Genomic DNA, 21,480 nt, shown 5'->3' with positions numbered 1-21,480 from the left:
GGAGAGAGAGAGGGGGAGAACAGAGGGAGAGAGAGAGGGGTAGAACAGAGGGAGAGAGGGGAGAACAGAGGGAGAGAGGGGAGAACAGAGGGAGAGAGGGGAGAAAAGAGGGAGAGGGGAGGACAGGAAGAGAGAGGGTGAGAATAAAGAGATAGAGAGGGGAGAATAGAGTGAGAGAGAGGGGAGAATAGAGGGAGAGAGAGAGGGGAGAATAGAGGGAGAGAGAGAGGGGAGGACAGAGGAAGAGAGAGAGGGGGAGAACAGAGGGAGACAGAGAGGGGGGAGAACAGAGGGATGGGGAGAACAGAGGAAGAGAGAGAGAGGAGGGAGAACAGGTAGAGAGAGAGGGGGAGAACAGAGGGAGAGAGGGGAGAACAGAGGAAGGGGGAGAACAGAGTAAGAGAGAGAGAGGAGAGCGAACAGAGGAAGAGTGAGAGGGGAGAACATAGGGAGAAAGAGAGAGAGGGGATGGGGAAAACAGAGTAGAAAGATGGGGGCAGAGGATGAGAGAGAGGGGGAGAACAGAGGTAGAGAGAGAGAAAGAGGGTGAACAGAGGGAGAGAGAGAGGGGGGAGAACAGAAGGAGAGAGAGAGGGGGAGAACAGAGGGAGAGAGGGGAGAACAGAGCGAGGGGGGGAAGCGAGAGTGGGGAGGGCGAACAGAGGAAGAGTGAGAGGGGAGAACAGAGGGAGGAAGAGAGAGAGGGGATGGGGGAGAACAGAGAAGGAGAGAGATGGGGGGCAGAGGATGAGAGAAAGGGGGAGAACAGAGGTAGATAGAGGGGGGAGAACAGAGGTAGATAGAGAGGGGGGAACAGAGGTAGATAGAGAGGGGGAGAACAGAGGTAGAGAGAGAGAGAAAGAGGGGTGAACAGAGGGAGAGAGAGAGGGGGAGAAGTTAAAATAGTGTAAGAGAGAGAGAGGGGGAGAACAGAGGAAGAGAGGGGGGGACAGAGGGGGACAGAGTAACATGCTTTTGCACTTGTTTTTTTAAAGGGATTTTGTTTGGGCACGATTTATCAAGCCTTCTCCTGCTTTTCGACTGCTGGTTCTCACAAGAGAACCTACAGTCCATATTTATGAAGCAGGCCACTGCTTCCTACACTCTTCTCCACCTCCTTAGGTGGAGAATTTCAATTTCCCTGGTCTCGTCCGACTGGGGAGATTGATAGCTCCTGCCCGCGCGTAATTGGCTGTGCGCAGGCAGGAGGCGGCATTGCACGCAAGCACAAAATATCACTCGCGTACAATGTTAAATCCTGTCAGCGGAATTCTGTCCGCCAGAGGTGAGTAGGGGCAGACAGGGGCTCATATGTTCTCCCCTATCCGCCGTAGCTTGATAAATCGAGTCCTTTATGTCGCCATCAATCATAATGCATGATGTAGATCTACGTCTAAATGCCTTAACTGGTTAAACAACTTTCTAATTTACTTCTATTATAAAATGTATTTGTTTGATAATTTTTCTTAATTTGCTAATAAAAGTAAATTGCATGCTTTTTTTGAATCACAAATGAAAATATTTGGATTTCATATCCCCTTAAGATATCATGAAAATCTGGTCTGTTAGGGGTAGTTGAGGACTGGAGTTAAGAAACACTGGTTTAGCGTAATCCTAGTAGAGATGGATCAGATCTAGGTAATCTATAAGGCATTTGACACAGACATCTTCTGGCCTTTTGACCCATCTTTTAACCCATTTGGATCTTATTTTAGAAGTGATATACAGTATGCTTTATGAACAAGTTTAATATGCATCTCTTACAAATTAGCTTTCAGTGTTCTCCACAGATAAAGTTGGCAGACGGGTGGCATTATGAATTAACTGTCTGGGGGCAGTGTAATACTTTCTAATATTATAATATTCTGCTATCCAAATCACAGATTTATTGCATCATTTAATATACATTTATTTAATGATAATTTGAGCAATAAACATTGAGAAACATTAATATTGCCCATTTTAGTTTATTTATGGCTACAATTTTAGGGGTGTTATTGGTAAAACAGCCGGTTGGTGCACCCATTAAAAAGGGCTTGGTGAAAACACTGGTGTTGCTACCCTAACTAGTAAATAAACAAATGACCCTCATGCTTCTTAAAGATCCAGTCAGTCCCAGCTTGAAGTTATTTTAAAGGGAAACCCAACATCATTTTTTTATTGTTGATTCGTCAAAGCTTTTCCTCCAATGAAAAAGTTGTTCATATGGATGATGATGTATCGGGTATAAGGGGAGACACACATGAGCAGCCAGCACAAAGGATGCTATGTTTAACTTCACTAGCTCTTACCTTGCTTGCACCATTCATTAAAGGGACATTAAACACTGTGATATGATAATATAAAATAAATCATATATATATATATATATATATATATATATATATTCATAAAGTCTGCAATATACTTTCATTATTTATTTTGTCCCCTTTTCCTGTAATTCCATTCTGAAATTGTGAGCTTTTCAGTTCCTGTTAGAAAAGGAAGTGCAGAACACTGTTATATTCCACAGTCATTGGCTGCACACTCTAGTGACCTATTTATAACTGTCCCTAATTGGCCACAGCAGATAAGGTAACCTAAGTTACAACATGGCAGCTCCCATTGTTTATAGACACTAAAACTTTACACTTGTTTTGTCAAAATTTAAACAGCTAATAAAAATATAAAACATACATGAACATGTTATTCTCAGACTAGTATTTTCTGTGAATGCTTCATTCTATCTAGCATTTATTTAGTGTTTATTGTCCCTTTAAGATAAAGCTTTACTAGGCATAATGCATGCCGGTGTGCAGCCTGCACATACCAGACAGAGATTTTTTCCATCAGTGCTGGATTTACTACAATGATAAGAGTACATAGCCTAGAAAAAATAGAAGCTATAGTTTTTAGTCTGTGAACTGTAATTTCACTAAAGTGTCACATAAACGTAACAAAATGTTTGACATAGATAGTGGAAGTGCACATGCACATCATCTTATTGCAATTAGCAATCTGTTCCGAGATTGGCTGAGGGTGTTTATCAGCTTTGTCTGAAACAACACTCTATCCAGAGGAGGTGCCTATGCTGCAAACTATTGAATGAAAGCAAAATAATTGACTAAAAAGGTGTATCTTAAATTGGATTTTTAAACTATGAATGTTTAAAGGGATATAAAACATTCATTGTTGTAAAATAAAAACACTAAGCAGTGGATTATACTTAATAGAAATCAATGCAATATGTTTTATTCATCATTTTAAAGTATTGTACCTTTTATTTATTTTTAACTTCATTTATGCAGTGTCCACTTTGGTCAAAGCCCTAATAGGGTACTGGGGTCTTTTTAACAAGGCTTACTGTATTTAGCTTGAGTTCATAAATCTACTAAATTATTATAAGATGGATAAGTGTTTAGTGAATACAAGAGAAACAGGCAGTCTGTTTTACCCATGCTCAGAAGAGGACAGTATGCAAATTAAGTTACCAACATGTCTGCTCTCATGTCTCCCAGAGGGCAGTGGCTACATTGAGAATTTCTAAGTGCTCATTTTGAAAGTAAACAAGTAAATTGTTTGCTCTTTTTACATTATCTGTTACTTTTTATGTTTACTTTGATTAAGCATATTTGTTTTTTATAACGCAGCACTTTTTCATATCCTTTTAATTTTGACTTTAGTAACCCTTTAACATAAACACATACACTGGTTTTATTTCCTCAGTGTAATTACACATACACTAAATGCCAATTTAAGATTACAATTAGGTTACCTTTAAAATGAAGTCATTCAGTATTAAGATTTAATTTTAATTCTATAGTTTCTGAATGTATCTGCTTTAAACACAAGTCCCTAAAGCCATCAATTAAATATTGTTTTGAATTTTTTTTTCCCTAGGCAAAATCCTGGAACCTTAGTTGTTGCTGATGTTTTGTCAAGCTTTGACAACACTGGGAATGTGTGTAAGTTATCACTGTTGTGTATATAAAACAATATTATCTACAATAATACAATTTGCTATATTTTTAATATATGCATATAATTGTTAATGATATACTGATATTGTCAATTTTAAATTGTCTATTAGATGACAAGTTGGCTTTGATCTTTATGTACTTATTGAAACGCCTCATATTACATATTTTGAAGGATTTTTTTGTGATATTTGTCAGAATGTTTTACTCTTTTTAAAATATTTTACTTTCTGCATACTGTTATATCTATTATATTGCAAAATGTACAATATTATTATTTGCCAGTATAAAGCAGCTGGTATATTCAAATATAATAAAGAGATGTTCAATTGTAAATACATTCAAGATATAGAGGCCAATTTAACAAATGTCTTGCGGACCTGATCCGACAGTGCGGATCAGGTCCGCAAGACATCGCTGAATGCGGAGAGCAATACGCTCTCCATATTCAGCATTGCACCAGCAGCTGACAAGAGCTGCTGGTGCAACGCCACCCCCTGCAGACTCGCGGCCAATGGGCCGCCAGCAGGGAGGTGTCAATCAACCGATCGTACTCGATCGGGTTGAATTCCGGCGATTCCTGTCCACCTGCTCAGAGTAGGCGGACAGGGTTATAGAGCAGCGGTCTTTGTTACCACTGCTCCATAACTTGTGTTTCTGGCGAGTCTGAAGACTCGCCAGAAACACGGTCCGTCAAGCTCCGTTCGGAGCTTGATAGATAGGCCCCACTGTGATGTATTCAAATCAAAACATAATATTACGATTATATTAGTTGTTTATTTAAAATATTAGTGTAAAGGTTTAGTTTCTATAAGTACTTTAGTAATAGGTGCAGCCATGTTTGAACTTGTTTTCTATTTATGTCTGTTTGTGCAAACAAAGCAGTGTGGAAACCTTTTAAGATAATACTATGTTTCACACAGCCTTGTTTGCACAGTCTCTTTTATTGCCTGTTTTTATCTGTCACTAATTGTCATCAGGAGGAAAGATAGATAAGGGTAAAACTCAAGTTTAAAGAGACTGAGTGGAATTAAAAAAAACAACAACAAACGTGACGTTTCGGGGACAGCTCCCATTCATCAGACCTATATATATATATATATATATATATATATATATATATATATATATATATATATATATATATATATATATATATATATATATATATACACACACACACATATACATACACACACAGTATATATAAATATACATATAAATTAAATGTTAACTTTATTTATGTGTGTGCGTGTATATATATATATATATATATATATATATATACACACACACACACCGGTATATATGTATATATATTTAGAAGACAAGAGCAAAAGAGATTGTGGTAAAAAAAAACGTCTCTGGGACTGTGCTAAGCTACCATAAGGTTTGTAATTTATTTATCCAACAAATATTACATGCAACTGTGTCTCTTCAGCTGGGTCAAACGTGGAAAAATTATCCCGGAATATCTTCCCCAAAGAAAAGATAAGCAAAAAAGAAGTATGACCTGAGCGCACAAGAAAAAAGATAAAACACTTTTTCTATTTAGGATTAATATCGACACATAAAAAAAAAAAAAAAGTACCTTAGTAACATAACATAGTTGCACTATAGAACTGCTACAGTGAGAATTTAAAGTGTACTTTTTGGAAGTAAAGCTTATAGAAAACAATTTGCTATAATAAATATACTTTGTTTTGCTGTGCAACATTATGTCTGTATTCAACAGATTGCATATTCCTAGATTAAAGGGGCTGCCTATTATGATGCATATTATGATGGTGTTGTGCTAGTTTTCTCTTATGTTTTATAATGGAGGCAGATCTGTTCTGCTACTGATAGCTGTGGCTACAATATCCTCCTGCTCCAGTTCTGTAGATAGTGGCAGCAAGCACAACCAGCAGAGGTTTTAGAAGTGCTGATTTTACACTCTCAAACTGCATTTAAAATTCTGTACTTGATGCAACTGAACTGTCAGATTGCGGTCTGTTTAACATGTTTTATCTACTTATACCAAATTGAAAAAAAAATAATATAGAATGATCGGAAGTTAATTAAACTTGTGTGATACCATGCAAGAGTTGCAGTTCTAAGCAGTTTTATGGGGTCATTGCACCACTCTTTCTAGTGTCACCATTACAATTGCCCAAAAACTGTACAGGTCCTAATTGTAACAATTTAAAAAAGTTTGTCGAGATGAAGCAGAGCAGAAATGTGGACAAATTATACTGTGGTATTTATTTTTGAATAAACTCTGTTTCTCACTTCAAGCAAACTATGTGTAAATTACTTATTTCTTTTCTTACTATGAGCAAGGAAAGCACAAGTTTTGTAAGACATAATGACATGCTTGACTAGGGCTGCTTATATAGTTTGGGAGGCAAAGACCTATAGTTCACACAAATGTAAGGCAGCAGCATGGGTTTTACTGCATACCTCCAGGAAACACTGAGAATGTATATTTGCTTGTATTCATTTAGTAAAAGACATACAAAATGTCTGTAGTTTGCTGATCTCATGTATTTGGTTTGCACTGGAAGATTATTGTAATAGGACTAAATTACGAGTGGAGCGGTAGTGTGTGCTCCTGCTCTCGTGTTAACTCTGCTTGACTTCGGCTTTTTTGTGTGCGTGTATTAAAAGTTGAAAGTAAAAGTTTTTGCTTGCACAATAAAAACAATGCACGCAAAAAGCCGAAGTTTGAATATCGTGATCGCATTAATGCATTCCCCATAGACTTCAATGAAGCACGAAAAGTGAGATAAAAAACACCCAACAATTCGAGCAAAGCCAATCGGTTTTCTGAAGTGTGCTGACCCGACATGAAATATTCATATTTAACATTTTAATGTTCTTGACATTGCAGAATATGTTCTATTTATTCTTAAATACATATACATACATACTTATATATATATATAAAATGTTTATTGTTAAAAACAAAATATAATAAGTATAGATATATATATATACAGGAATATCTATTTATAAATACTTAGAATATATTCCCTTATTTTTACAAATTAGCATCATCAAATTTAATCAACTAGAAACTATTGCAGTTGCATAATAAATAAAAAAAACAGCAGAGGGTGCTGATGTTACAGAGCACACATATAACCATGAAAAAAAATAGCTGTGCATTTATAGTTAATATTGGTACTCCCGTGCTTTATTATCATCATTGACATGAATTTGTAATATTTGCATATATAACAACTGAAGAATACTAAAAACAAAAAATCTTTAGACATTTTATGATTTTAATTCAGATTTTATAACATTGATGTTTTTGAGAAGTGAATTTCTTTTTTTCTTAATGAGCTAACATTTTACATTTTCATATTTTTAGTCCTATCTGAAATGAGAGGATCAATGTTTTATTTAAAGGGATATGAAACCCAAACATTTTCTTTTGTGATTCAGACAGAGCAGACCAGTTTTAAAAAGTTTCCAATTTACTTATATTATCACATTTGCTTCATTCCCAGGATATTCTGTGTTGAAGAGATACCATGGCGTTCTGCAGGACAGGAAATGGTGCTGCCATCTAGTGCTCTTGCAAATGAATAACATTCTTGCAAAACTGCTGCCATCGAGTGCTCCAGAAAGGGGCTGGCTCCTAAGTATATGTCCCAGCTTTTCAGCAAAAGATAACAAGAGAACAAAGAAAAATTGATAATAGAAGTAAATTAGAAAGTTGTTTGAAATTGCATGGTCTATCTGAATCATGAAAGAAAAAAATGTGGGTTTCATATCCCTTTAACAATGCTTTATTTAAACCCTGGAAAGCTAGCATGCTTTAATTAAAGGGACACCGAACCCAAATTTTTTCTTTTTCGTGATTCAGATAGAGCATAACATTTTACTCCTACTTTCTAATTTACTCCTATTATCAAATTTTCTTTATTCTCTTGGTATCTTTATTTGAAATGCAAGAATGTAAGTTTAGATGCCAGGCCATTTTTGGTAAACAACCTGGGTTGTCCTTGCTGATTGGTGGATAAATTCATCCACCAATAAAAAAAGTGCATAGTCTGGACCAAACAAAAAGTTTAGATGCCTTCTTTTTCAAATAAAGATAGCAAGAGAACGGAGAAAAATTGATGATAGGAGTATATTAGAAAGTTGCTTAAAATTGCATGCTCTATCTGAATCATGAAAGAAAAAAAAAAATTGGGTTTCATGTCCCTTTAACAATGCTTTATTTAAACCCTGGAAAGTTAGCATGCTTCAATTAAATCACTAAGGTTAATTGTTTAGATTCAAATGAGTATTCCAAGTTTAATAATTGATTGCAAAAGCACCTTAAACTCATAATTACTGCAAACCCTGAAACTGTGAAATAAGCCAGTATAGTATTTTTTGAGTTATTACAATGTGAAGATTGTGATATTTTTCAATATGGCCCTATGAGAATATTTATATACAGCTACAGCAAAAAGTACTGTACCAGTCTTTATAAAGTTTAGCCAAGGTGCCAGTTCCTATCTTGTAGCATAAACTTCTGTTGTAAAATGAAAATCTCTTGGATAAGTGGTGCAATTGATAAATTGTTGTTCTTTTACAAAACATCTACTAAAATTCTGTGATGCCATAAGGAAAACAAAAAATAACCCTCTGTAAATACCCAGTCAGCAGAGAGCACTATTATTTAGCTTACAATCATCTGCAGTGTTACTGTCATAGAGCTTTCTCTAAGCTGAATCTAATGCCTTGTGCCCATTTCTGCAGACGTTCAGGGTTAGTTTATTTCCCTTACAGTTTCTTGCTGCTATCCTACACCTCCCCCCCTTGCATTTTTCTGTCATCTCTTCTTCGACATTCATGCTCCCCTCCCTTTCCTGACTTTATTTAACCATCAGCCCTAAAACTTTATTCCTCATAGCACTTCTTCTTAAGGGGTGGATTTTATAAAGTTCGCCAGTCTAGACGTGGTTTTTCCATGCTGACACTCACAGGGGAAGCCCACATGGAAGGGGCTGTCCCTGCAAGTGGTGAGATGTCTCCTATAGAAATAACAAGAGCTCTCTGTTTGCAATAGAGGACTAGTACAAAGGGAGACCCCAGAATATGTTTACATTTTAATACTACGCTGTTTTCATTGCACTGTACCCTACATTCGCTATTATTTTTGTATGCATAGCTTTTCTTCTCAATGTAATTAATTTTCTGAGTATTTTGATAAAAGTTTGTCATCTTTTAAGTTTTGAGATAAAACAGTGAGTGGAAATGCTTACAGAATTACGCTGGGATTTGAGAGACCATTTCATATACGCCTATGGTACACCCATGTTCAGCTCATTTTATGAAAAAAACAGTTATTATACTTTGTGTTTTGTATTTATAAGTATGAATTTCTATCGGCTAGATTTAGAGTTTTGTCGGTAAGGACCCGCGTAGCTAACGCCAGCTTTTTTCTGGCCGCACCATAAAAATAACTCTGGTATTGAGAGTCCACATAAAGGCTGCGTTAGGCTCCAAAAAAGGAGCGTAGAGCATATTTAACGCAGCTTCAACTCTCAATACCAGAGTTGCTTACGGACGCGGCCAGCCTCAAAAACGTGCTCGTGCACGATTCCCCCATAGGAAACAATGGGGCTGTTTGAGCTGAAAAAAAAACCTAACATCCGCAAAAAAGCTGCGTTCAGCTCCTAACGCAGCCCCATTGTTTGCTATGGGGAAACACTTCCTACGTCTGCACCTAACACCCTAACATGTACCCCGAGTCTAAACACCCCTAACCTTACACTTATTAACCCCTATTCTGCCGCCCCCGCTATCGCTGACCCCTGCATATTATTTTTAACCCCTAATCTGCCGCTCCGTAAACCGCCGCTACTTACATTATCCCTATGTACCCCTAATCTGCTGTCCCTAATACCGCCGACCCCTATATTATATTTATTAACCCCTAATCTGCCCCCCACAACGTCGCCTCCACCTGCCTACACTTATTAACCCCTAATCTGCCGACCGGACCGCTATCATAATAAAGTTATTAACCCCTAATCCGCCTCACTAACCCTATAATAAATAGTATTAACCCCTAATCTGCCCTACCTAACATCGCCGACACCTAACTTCAATTATTAACCCCTAATCTGCCGACTGGAGCTCACCGCTATTCTAATAAATGTATTAACCCCTAAAGCTAAGTCTAACCCTAACACTAACACCCCCCTAAATTAAATATAATTTTAATCTAACGAAATTAATTAACTCTTATTAAATAAATTATTCCTATTTAAAGATAAATACCTGTAAAATAAATCCTAATATAGCTACAATATAAATTATAATTATATTATAGCTATTTTAGGATTAATATTTATTTTACAGGTAACTTTGTATTTATTTTAACCAGGTACAATAGCTATTAAATAGTTAAGAACTATTTAATAGCTAAAATAGTTAAAATAATTACAAAATTACCTGTAAAATAAATCCTAACCTAAGTTACAATTAAACCTAACACTACACTATCAATAAATTAATTAAATAAAATACCTATAATTATCTACAATTAAACCTAACACTACACTATCAATAAATTAATTAAATACAATACCTACAAATAACTACAATGAAATAAACTAACTAAAGTACAAAAATTAAAAAAGAACTAAGTTACAAAAAATAAAAAAATATTTACAAACATAAGAAAAATATTACAACAATTTTAAACTAATTACACCTACTCTAAGCCCCCTAATAAAATAACAAAGCCCCCCAAAATAAAAAAATGCCCTACCCTATTCTAGATTACTAGAATAGGGTAGAATCAGCCAATCGGATTGAACTTGATTCTGATTGGCTGATTCCATCAGCCAATCAGAATATTCCTACCTTAATTCCGATTGGCTGATAGAATCCTATCAGCCAATCGGAATTCGAGGGACACCATCTTGGATGACGTCATTTAAAGGAACCGTCATTCGTCGTTCAGTCGTCGGCCAGGATGGATGTTCCGCATCGGAGGTCTTCAGAATCCTGCCGCTCCGCATGGATGATGATAGAAGATCCCGCTTGGATGAAGACTTCAATCGGATGGAAGACCTCTTCTGCCCCGCTTGGATGAAGACTTCTACCGGATGGAGGACCTCTTCTTGTTCCGCTTGGATGAAGAATTTGGCTCGGCTGGGTGAAGACGACTCAAGGTAGGGAGATCTTCAGGGGCTTAGTGTTAGGTTTATTTAAGGGGGGTTTGGGTTAGATTAGGGGTATGTGGGTGGTGGGTTGTAATGTTGGGGGGGGTATTGTATGTTTTTTTTTACAGGCAAAAGAGTTGAACTTCTTGGGGCATGCCCCGCAAAGGGCCCTGTTCAGGGCTGGTAAGGTAAAAGAGCTTTGAACTTTAGTAATCTAGAATAGGGTAGGGCATTTTTTTATTTTGGGGGGCTTTGTTATTTTATTAGGGGGCTTAGAGTAGGTGTAATTAGTTTAAAATTGTTGTAATATTTTTCTTATGTTTGTAAATATTTTTTTATTTTTTGTAACTTAGTTCTTTTTTATTTTTTGTACTTTAGTTAGTTTATTTCATTGTAGTTATTTGTAGGTATTGTATTTAATTAATTTATTGATAGTGTAGTGTTAGGTTTAATTGTAGGTAATTGTAGGTATTTTATTTAATTAATTTATTGATAGTGTAGAGTTAGGTTTAATTGTAACTTAGGTTAGGATTTATTTTACAGGTAAATTTGTAATTATTTTAACTATTTTAGCTATTAAATAGTTCTTAACTATTTAATAGCTATTGTACCTGGTTAAAATAAATACAAAGTTACCTGTAAAATAAATATTAATCCTAAAATAGCTATAATATAATTATAATTTATATTGTAGCTATATTAGGATTTATTTTACAGGTAAGTATTTAGCTTTAAATAGGAATAATTTATTTAATAAGAGTTAATTAATTTTGTTAGATTAAAATTATATTTAACTTAGGGGGTGTTAGTGTTAGGGTTAGACTTAGCTTTAGTGGTTAATACATTTATTAGAATAGCGGTGAGCTCCAGTCGGCAGATTAGGGGTTAATGTTTGAAGTTAGGTGTCGGCGATGTTAGGGAGGGCAGATTAGGGGTTAATACTATTTATTATAGGGTTAGTGAGGTGGATTAGGGGTTAATAACTTTATAATAATAGCGGTGCGGTCCGCTCGGCAGATTAGGGGTTAATAAGTGTGGGCAGATTAGGGGTTAATAAATATAATATAGGGGTCGGCGGTGTTAGGGGCAGCAGATTAGGGGTACATAAGTATAACGTAGGTGGCGGTCGGCAGATTAGGGGTTAAAAAAATTTAATCGAGTGGCGGCGATGTGGGGGGACCTCGGTTTAGGGGTACATAGGTTAACGCTCACTTCAGACACGACTCTAAATACCGGAGTTAGAAAAATCCCATTGAAAAGATAGGATACGCAATTTACGTAAGGGGATCTGCGGTATGGAAAAGTTGCGGCTGTAAAGTGAGCGTTAGACCCTTTTTTTAATGACTCCAAATACCGGAGGTAGCCTAAAACCAGCGTTAGGAGCCTCTAACGCTGGTTTTCACGGCTACCGCCAAACTCCAAATCTAGGCCTATGTGTTTTTTGCACATCCAGTGTACTTAAATTACGATTTACACTGTGCATATTTAATACCATTTATTTCACTTTTAATTTATTTTAAGTTTTTGCTCAAATACGATTTTTGGTGAACAATTTTGTTACGATTTTTGATGCACTTTAACAATATAATTTTTTTCCTGAATATATTTGTGTGAATGGTTCAATTATTAATTTTGTATATTGTTTAAATTATAATTTTCATTGTGCACTTTTATATTGTATGGATCTTCCCTTACGGAAATGCAGTATACGCCCCTTAGCGAGACACCTTGAATTATCTTTTTTTTCTTTCTTGCGAATATATTTTCATTCTGCTCCTGAATGCAGTGCATACTTTCTTTAAAACTGGGTCTTTTTTATTGCAATATCAGACTCATTTATTTGCATCATCATACATATGCACAGCAACTGGTATCAAACCTCAACATGGGAAGGGGGGGGTGGTCTGAAAGCAATTTATGTTCTTCCTTAATCTATGCTTATAAGTTCACCTGTAGGAAGTGTTATTGGATTTATTATTACCTTGTTACTAGGGATGGGCGAATTTGCCGAAAGTGTAATTCGTTTGTTTTTGGCAACTGAATGTTGTTAAGAAGGAAAATCCATTAAAATTTGGTTATCAAATGTTATTTCTAGATTTTGAATGTAACAGTCATATTAACAAATATTATTCAGAAGTTCAATAGTTCATGTGGTAGGGATATTAGTAAATTGATGCAAAATAGATACAAATATATCAATTTGAATTTTTCTATTTCAAATATTGCATAATTTGTAAGGGTCAAGTCGAGCGGGAACGCATGGGTACGGAGTTCCTGCTCTATTTTTTCAGGAGGAACTAAGTTCCCTCTAGACAGAGAACAGAATCCCTTCAGTCAACACTGCTGCTGCTAGTGGAAGGTGCTGGAGCACAGTCTTGTTAGAGGGATAGTGAGATCCTCTTGTAATAGGCAGTAGCAGTTCCTACAATACACTAAATGCAAGCTTGTCCTGCTGTGTGATCACCCTGCACTGTGTGGAACACATGGTGCTTACATTTCTATGTGGCTTGCTTGCTCTGGGGCTAATTAGCTCACCTCAGCAGAAATAGGACTATTGCACCTTAAGTGGGTGACTCTCTGTGACAGAAGAGGAGTCTCAGGCCCAAAGGCAACCAATCAACCCTTCACTGGTTTTAATTTGCTTTCAGTAACCAAGGTTGTATAGCTTATATACATATAAATACAGTGTGTGTATATGTATGTATTTGTATATGTGTGTGTGTGTGTGTGTGTGTGTGTGTGTGTGTGTATATATATATATATATATATATATATATATATATATATATATAAAAACAATATTAATTGTGAGGGGGTGGAAGTCATGGTGAGTTCCTACACTATTTTTTTGTAGGACTTGGCCCTTGAATTAATTTGAATAATACATTTAAAGAGAGTATTAGAAATACTATTATCAATATATCGATTTGAATTGTTCAAAATTGAATATTGCATAATTCAAATCTAATTATCAGAAAAATTTGAATCGAATATTACATTTAAAGAAAGCATTTGAAATACTGTTACATGAAACAAATGTTAGAATGTTGTACAAACATTTGAAATTCAAAACGAACTGTTTAATTTGTTTAATTTTTGGAATGTTGCAAAACATTCGCCCCCTCCCTACTTGTAACAGACTAGTGTGACCACTATAGAGACACAACACATGCAAAGTCAAAATATATTTAATGTATGGACAGCCATGCATAGCCATTATCTATGAATAGTTGTATGACTTATGCAGTTGTATGACTTCTGCCTTTTTATATTTCCCTTCCTAGACCATTAGATTGATTTGAGTAACTAATATGAGTCAACTCCATCCCAAAGACAGAAGGGTTCAGAGTTCTGCTGAGCTTCAAGTAATGCTAATAGATGAGATAACAAATAATAATGAGTAATATATGTTATAAATCCTGGCAGCAAGGAGCCATGGCTTTTTTTAAATTTTTTATTATTCTGTTTCAGTTTCTTCACTGTCTCCTAAGATCCAAATAAGATTGTAAACCCCTGGACTGTATTCAATGGCATCTATTTATCAAGCCGTCAACTTACTTGCATTCGACGGCACCAATACGCTCGCCTAAGATCGCCTAACATCGCTGCCGTGGACCTGAATACGTTCTCCAAAAATGCTGTCAAAAAGCCGTGCACCAAGTAGGGTGCGATGAGCAGCGGACTGTTGCTAACTAACAGTCATCGATCTCGCTGCACTTCAGCTTTTTTACAGCTTTATTGGTACCCTGTCATTAAACACCCACACTATACTATACTGTTTACCCCCTATTCCGCCGCTCCCGGAGCCCACTGCAACTCTAATAAATGTATTAACCCTTAAACCGCCGCTCACGGACCCAGTCGCAACTCTAATAAGTGTATTAACCCCTAAACCGCCACTCATGGACCCTGCCACAGCTAAATAAAGTGTTTAACCCCTAAACCGCCGCTCCTGGAGCCCACCGCCACCTACATTATACTTATTAACCCCTAATCTGCCCCCCCTTACACCTACATTAAATTTATTAACACCTAATTTGCCCCCCCTACACCGCTGCCACCTACATTATACTTATTAACCCCTAATCTGCCCCCCCTACACCGCAGCCACCTACCTACATTTATTAACCCCTAATCTGCCGCCCCCCAACGTCGCCGCCACTATATTAACCCCTAAACCTAAGTCTAACCCTAACACCCCATAACTTAAATATAGTTTAAATAAATCTCAATAAATATTACTAATAATATTCCTATTTAAAGCTAAATGCTTACCTGTAAAATAAACCCTAAGATAGCTACAATATAACTAATAGTTACATCGTAGCTATCTTAGGGTTTATTTTTATTTTACTGGCAACTTTGTATTTATTTTAACTAGGTACAATAGTTATTAAATAGTTATTAACTATTTAATAACTTCCTAGTTAAAATAAATACAAATATACCTGTAAAAAGGATTGAGCTCGCATTCTTTTGGCTGATTGGAACAGCCAATAGAATACAAGCTCAATCCTATTGGCCGATTGGATCAGCCAATAGGATTGAACTTCAATCCTATTGGCTGATTGCATCAGTCAAAAGGATTTTTCCTACCTTAATTCCGATTGACTGATAGAATTCTATCAGCCAATCGGAATTGAAGGGACGCCATCTTGAATGACGTCACTTAAAGGACCCGTCATTATTGAAGAAGACTCTGGATGAAGAGGATGCTCCGCGTCGGATGTCTTGAAGATGGACCCGCTCCGCGCCCCGGATGGATGAAGATAGAAGATGCCGTCTGGAGGACCACTTCTGCCCATCTGGAGGACCACTTCTGCCGGCTTCGTTGAGGACTTCGGCCCGGTTGGATGAAGACTTCTCAAGGTAGGCTGATCTTCAAGGGGTTAGTGTTAGTTTTTCTTTAAGGGGGATTGGGTGGGTTTTAGAGTAGGGTAGGTTGTGTGGGTGGTGGGTTTAAATGTTGGGTGGGGGTTGTAATTTTTTTTTACAGGTAAAAGAGCTGACTACTTTGGGGCAATGCCCCGCAAAAGGCCCTTTTAAGGGCTATTTGTAATTTAGGGTAGGGCTTTTTTTATTTTGGGGGGCTTTTTTATTTTGTTAGGGGGATTATATTAGGTATAATTAGTTTAAAAAACTTGTAATTTGTTTTTTATTTTCTGTAATTTAGTGGGTTTTTTTTTGTACTTTAGATAATTTTATTTATTTTTATTTAATTGTATTTAGTTTAGGGAATTAATTTAATTATAGTGTAGTGTTAGGTGTAATTGTAACTTAGGTTAGGTTTTATTTTACAGGTATATTTGTATTTATTTTAACTAGGAAGTTATTAAATAGTTAATAACTATTTAATAACTATTGTACCTAGTTAAAATAAATACAAAGTTGCCTGTAAAATAAAAATAAACCATAAGCTAGCTACAATGTAACTATTAGTTATATTGTAGCTATCTTAGGGTTTATTTTACAGGTATTTAGTTTTAAATAGGAATAATTTATTTAATGATAGGAATATTTATTTAGATTTATTTTAATTATATTTAAGTTAGGGGGTGTTAGGGTTAGGGTTAGACTTAGGTTTAGGGGTTAATAAATTTAATATAGTGGCGGCGACATTGGGGCGGCAGATTAGTGGTTAATAAATGTAGGTAGGTGGCGGCGGTGTAGGGGGGCAGATTAGGGGTTAATAAGTATAATGTAGGTGGTGGCATGTAGGGGGGGCAGATTAGGGGTTAATAAGTATAATGTAGGTGGCGGCGGTGTAGGGGGGTTAGATTAGGGGTGTTTAGACTCGGGGTACATGTTAGGGTGTTAGGTGTAAACGTTCCCATAGGAATCAATGGGATATCGGGCAGCAGCGAACAGAAGCTTTCGCTTGCTTTCAGACTCCCATTGATTCCTATGGCATCCGCCGCCTCCAGGCGGATTAAAAACCAGGTACGGAATAGTGCCGAGCGTACCTGGTAGTTATTTGATAACTAGCAAAAGTAGTCAGATTGTGCCGAACTTGCATTCGGAACATCTGTAATGACGTAAGCATCGATCTGTGTCTGACTGAGTCCAGCGGATCGTATGTTACGTCACAGATTTCTACTTTTGCGGTTTGTAGGGTTTGATAACTAAGGGGAATCAGGCTCGCCACAAATACGCTGCAGAATTCCAGCGTATTTGCGGTTGACGGCTTGATAAATAGATGCCAGTATATGTAACATACTAACCAAGGGGGTCACAACCTATTGTTTAATAATTATCTGCATATTAACTGCTGCAGATGAGCCGTTTTGATGTTGAGGAGATCAATTAGCCGTTTTTATTGTTTATAGGCAGCACTTTTTTCATTACTGATTTTGGCCCTATACAATTATGTTTGGATGATCACAGTACTGCCTGTTTCTAAGCCACTACAGACAGCCTCTTATCTTATGCTTTTATATTAACAATATATATTAACTTGTTTTTCATAACAAGAGACTGCTAATTCATGTGAGTCATATAGATAACATTGTGCTCTCTCTTGTGGAGTTGTGCCTGACACAACACTAATTGGCTAAAATGCAAGTCAATAGATAATAAATTAATAGCCATGAGATAAGGGGGCTGTCAGAAGAGGCTTAGCTACAAGGTATTCAAAGAGGTAAAAAGTATATTAATATAACCATGTTGGCTGTGCAAAACTGGGGAATGGGTAATAAAGGGATTATCTATCTTTTTAAACATTAACAATTTTGGAGTAGACTGTCCCTTTAACATACCCCTACTGCTCTGAGGTTCCAGTTTGCCAATCTTTCTGGGTGGTCGAAGTCACTGGTAGAAACTGGACATGTACAACATAAACTGGCTAGCTGCGTGTTGTTTGGTTGCTGCATTAAAGGGATATTAGACAGTGCTCCTTTTGGTAAAAACAAATATGTTAAATCAAACTTAGAGGCATTCTACAATTTAGTCATCTTAAAGTGTTACCTTAGATTAAACTGCAAATAGCCTTGTGCACCTTTTCTATGTCTTGCAGCAGGAACGGTAAAAAAACTAAATTTATGCTTACCTGATAAATTTCTTTCTTTCCGGGTATGGAGAGTCCACAACGTCATTCAATTACTAGTGGGAATATCACTCCTGGCCAGCAGGAGGAGACAAAGAGCACCACAGCAAAGCTGTTAAGTGTCACTAACCCATAATCCCCAGTCATTCGACTGAAGGGAATTGGAAAAGGATTAACACAAAGGTGTAGAGGTGCCTGAGGTTTAGTCAAAATTAGCTGTCTTAATAAAGGGTGGGGTCGCAGACTTTCCATATCCGTAAATAAATAAATTTATCAGGTAAGCATGAATTTTGTTTTCTTTCCTAAGATATGGAGAGTCCACAACGTCATTCATTTACTAGTGGGAACCAATACCCAAGCTAGAGGACACAGAATGAATAGGGAGGAATAACAAGACAGGTAGACCTAAACAGAAGGCATCACCGCTTGAAGAACCTTTCTCTCAAAAGAGGCCTCAGCTGAGGAAAAAGTATTACATTTGTAAAATTTGGAAAACGTATTCAGAGAGGACCAAGTTGCAGCCTTGCAAATCTGTTCCACAGAAGCTTCATTTTTGAAAGCCCAAGAAGAGGAGACAGCCCTAGTGGAATGAGCTGTAATTCTCTCAGAAGGCTACTGTCCAACAGTCTCATAAGCCAAATGAATCATACTTCTCAACCAGAGGGAAAGAGAAGTAGAAGTAGCCTTCTGACCCTTACGCTTTCCTGAGAAAGAAACAAACAGGGCAGAAGACTGGCGAAAATCCTTAGTCGCCTGTAGGTAGAATTTTAGAGCATGCACAACATCCAAGTTGTGCAAAAGACGTTCTTTATGAGAAGAAGGATTGGGAGAGAGAGAAGGAACAACAATTTCCTGATTAATATTTCTATCCAAAACCACTTTAGGAAGAAACACCAATTTAGTACGAAGAACAGCCGCATGAAAGATAAGGTAAGGCGAATCACACTGCAAAGCCAAGAGTTCCAAAACTCTGAGCAGAAGAGATAGCAATAAGAAACAAAACCTTCCAAAATAGCAACTTAATATCTACGGAATGCATTGGCTCAAACGAAGCCTGCTGCAAAACTTTAAGAATAAGATTAAGGATCCAAGGAGGAGCAACAGGTTTAAACACAGGCCTGATTCTGACCAGGGCCTGACAAAAAGATTGAACATCTGGCACATCCGCCAGACGCTTGTGTAACAAAATAGATAATGCAGAAATCTGACCTTTCAAAGAACTGTCTGACAACCCTTTCTCCAGACCTTCCTGGAGAAAAGACAAAATTCTAGGAATCCTGATCCTACTCCAAGAGTAGCCCTTAGATTCACACAAATAAAGGTATTTATGCCATACCTTATGGTAAATATTTCGAGTAACAGCCTTGCGAGCCTGGAGAGAACTAAGCGTTCAATCACCAAGCAGTCAGCTTCAGAGAAACAAAATTTGGATGGAGGAATGGACCCTGAGTTAGAAGGTTCTTTCTCAGAGGCAACCTCCAAGGTGGCTGAGCGGTCATCTTTACTAGGTCTGCATACCAGATCCTGCGAGGCCATGCAGGAGCTTTTACAATTACCGATGCTCTCTCTTGTTTGATATGAGCAATAACTCGTGGAAGTAGCGCAAACGGAGGAAACAGATATGCTAGACCGAAATCCCATGGAACCACCAGAGCATCTATCAGAGCAGCCTGAGGATCTCTTGACCTTGAACCGTACCTTGGAAGCTTGGCGTTCTGCAGAGACGCCATCAGATCCAACTCCGGCACCCCCATTTGAAGGTTAACCTGGAGAACACCTCCGGATGTTGAAAAGATGGAGCCTGAACCAATATATCGTCCAGGTATGGCGCCACTGCAATTTCCCAATACCTGATTTAGGGAGCTGTGGCAAGTCCAAACAGAAGAGCCACAAACTGAAAGTGTTTGTCTAGAAAGGCGAATCTCAGTAATTTGTCATGATCCCTGTGGATGGGAACATGAAGATACGCGTCCTTCAGATCTATGGTCGACATGAATTGACCCTCTTGGACCAAAGGAAGAATGGAACGAATGGTTTCCATTTTGAAGGACGGTACCCTTGAGGCACTTTAGGTCTAAAATGGGTCGAAAAGTTCCCTCTTTTTTGGGAACCACAAACAGATTTGAATAGAATCCTAGACCCTGTTCCCTTACTGAAACTGGAGCAATCACTCCCAGGGAAGAAAGGTCCTGAACACAGTTTAAGAATGCCTCTCTTTTACATGGTCTGCAGATAATTTTGAGAGGTGGAATTTGCCCCTGGGAGGGAAAGTTTTGAATTGTATTTTGTAACCCTGAGATACTATGTCCACAGCCCAAGGATCTGGGACATTTCGTTTTCACGCTTGACCAAACAGGGAAAGTCTGCCACCCACTTGATCCGATCCCGGACCGGAGGTCGACACTTCTTGCTGACTTAAACTCAGCTGAGGGTTTCTTTGATTGCTTCCCCTTATTCCAAGACTGATTAGGCTTCCAAGAAGACTTGGACTGCTCCTTCTTGGAAGAGGAAGACTTTTTTTTTTTGCGCAAAACTTTATTTGAATAAAAGATATACATTACATAGACCAAGAATCATTTGAAAGTAGGTACAAGTACAATATTAACAGTCCAGAGGGCAGTACATGAGAGTTTTTTGGCATCGCGTGAGGGTCCGCATGGCCGATAGGCCGCAGGAACCTCCTGTGGAGAAGTAGTGTCCATGTCTGCCCGAAGGCAGGAACTGTCTCTGAGTCAATTATCAAGGCCATTGTGGGTTATGTCCATTTTGCATTAGTTTTAACTTTTCTTTTCCTTTCAGAATTTGAACAGTAAACTTTGGATTGTCAAATACAAACAACAATAAATTCAATTTACATTTTTCACAGTCTGGGTTTCCATAATATGGATGGGGGTGGTAGGAAGGTTAGTCTATAGGAAAGAGTAGGGTGTAGGAGGGGAGGATTGAGATCAGGAAGGGACAGGGTGGGGTGGGTTTCATCTTTTTGTAAGGGGGTAGGGAATAAGAGGGGGGAGGGGAAAGGGAGGTCAGTATGGGGGAAAAGGTTTGGTGAAGGCTATGGGCTGCCGCAGGTGGAGGGGGGGAAAGGTCAGTTTAAGAGGTTAATGGTCTCCTCATTAGTAGTGGGCAGAGTATACAGAGTGCAGGTGGGTCTAGTTAAGGAGGGGTGTCTTTCCATGTTAGGGACATATATTCGTATAAATCTAGTCTCCCTGTCTTGGCGTAGTGGTATCTTTCGAGTTGTAGTTGTGCGGTCACTAGATTTTCCCAGTCTAGTAGGGAAGGTATGTTCTCCGTTTTCCAATTTTTAGGGATCAGGGCCTTA

The 21,480-nt window shown here is 37.6% G+C and overlaps 1 protein-coding gene across 1 annotated transcript in view; it reads left to right on the top strand.

The window, feature by feature from the left end:
* Nucleotides 1-5,875, top strand: part of LOC128658203 (calmodulin-lysine N-methyltransferase) — an 86,558-nt gene extending 80,683 nt beyond the window's left edge. Inside the window, exons 3-4 of the mRNA XM_053712730.1 lie at nucleotides 3,880-3,944; nucleotides 5,781-5,875. Coding sequence (XP_053568705.1) covers nucleotides 3,880-3,944; nucleotides 5,781-5,875 — 160 coding nt within the window. The remainder of the gene's footprint in view (nucleotides 1-3,879; nucleotides 3,945-5,780) is intronic.
* The last annotated feature ends 15,605 nt before the right edge of the window (nucleotides 5,876-21,480 follow it).

The sequence above is a fragment of the Bombina bombina genome, chromosome 4, assembly GCF_027579735.1.
Source record: "Bombina bombina isolate aBomBom1 chromosome 4, aBomBom1.pri, whole genome shotgun sequence".
In the NCBI taxonomy this organism is placed as follows: domain Eukaryota; kingdom Metazoa; phylum Chordata; class Amphibia; order Anura; family Bombinatoridae; genus Bombina; species Bombina bombina.
Note: the sequence above shows the minus strand (reverse complement) of the source record. Positions and strands in the feature narration are given on the sequence as shown.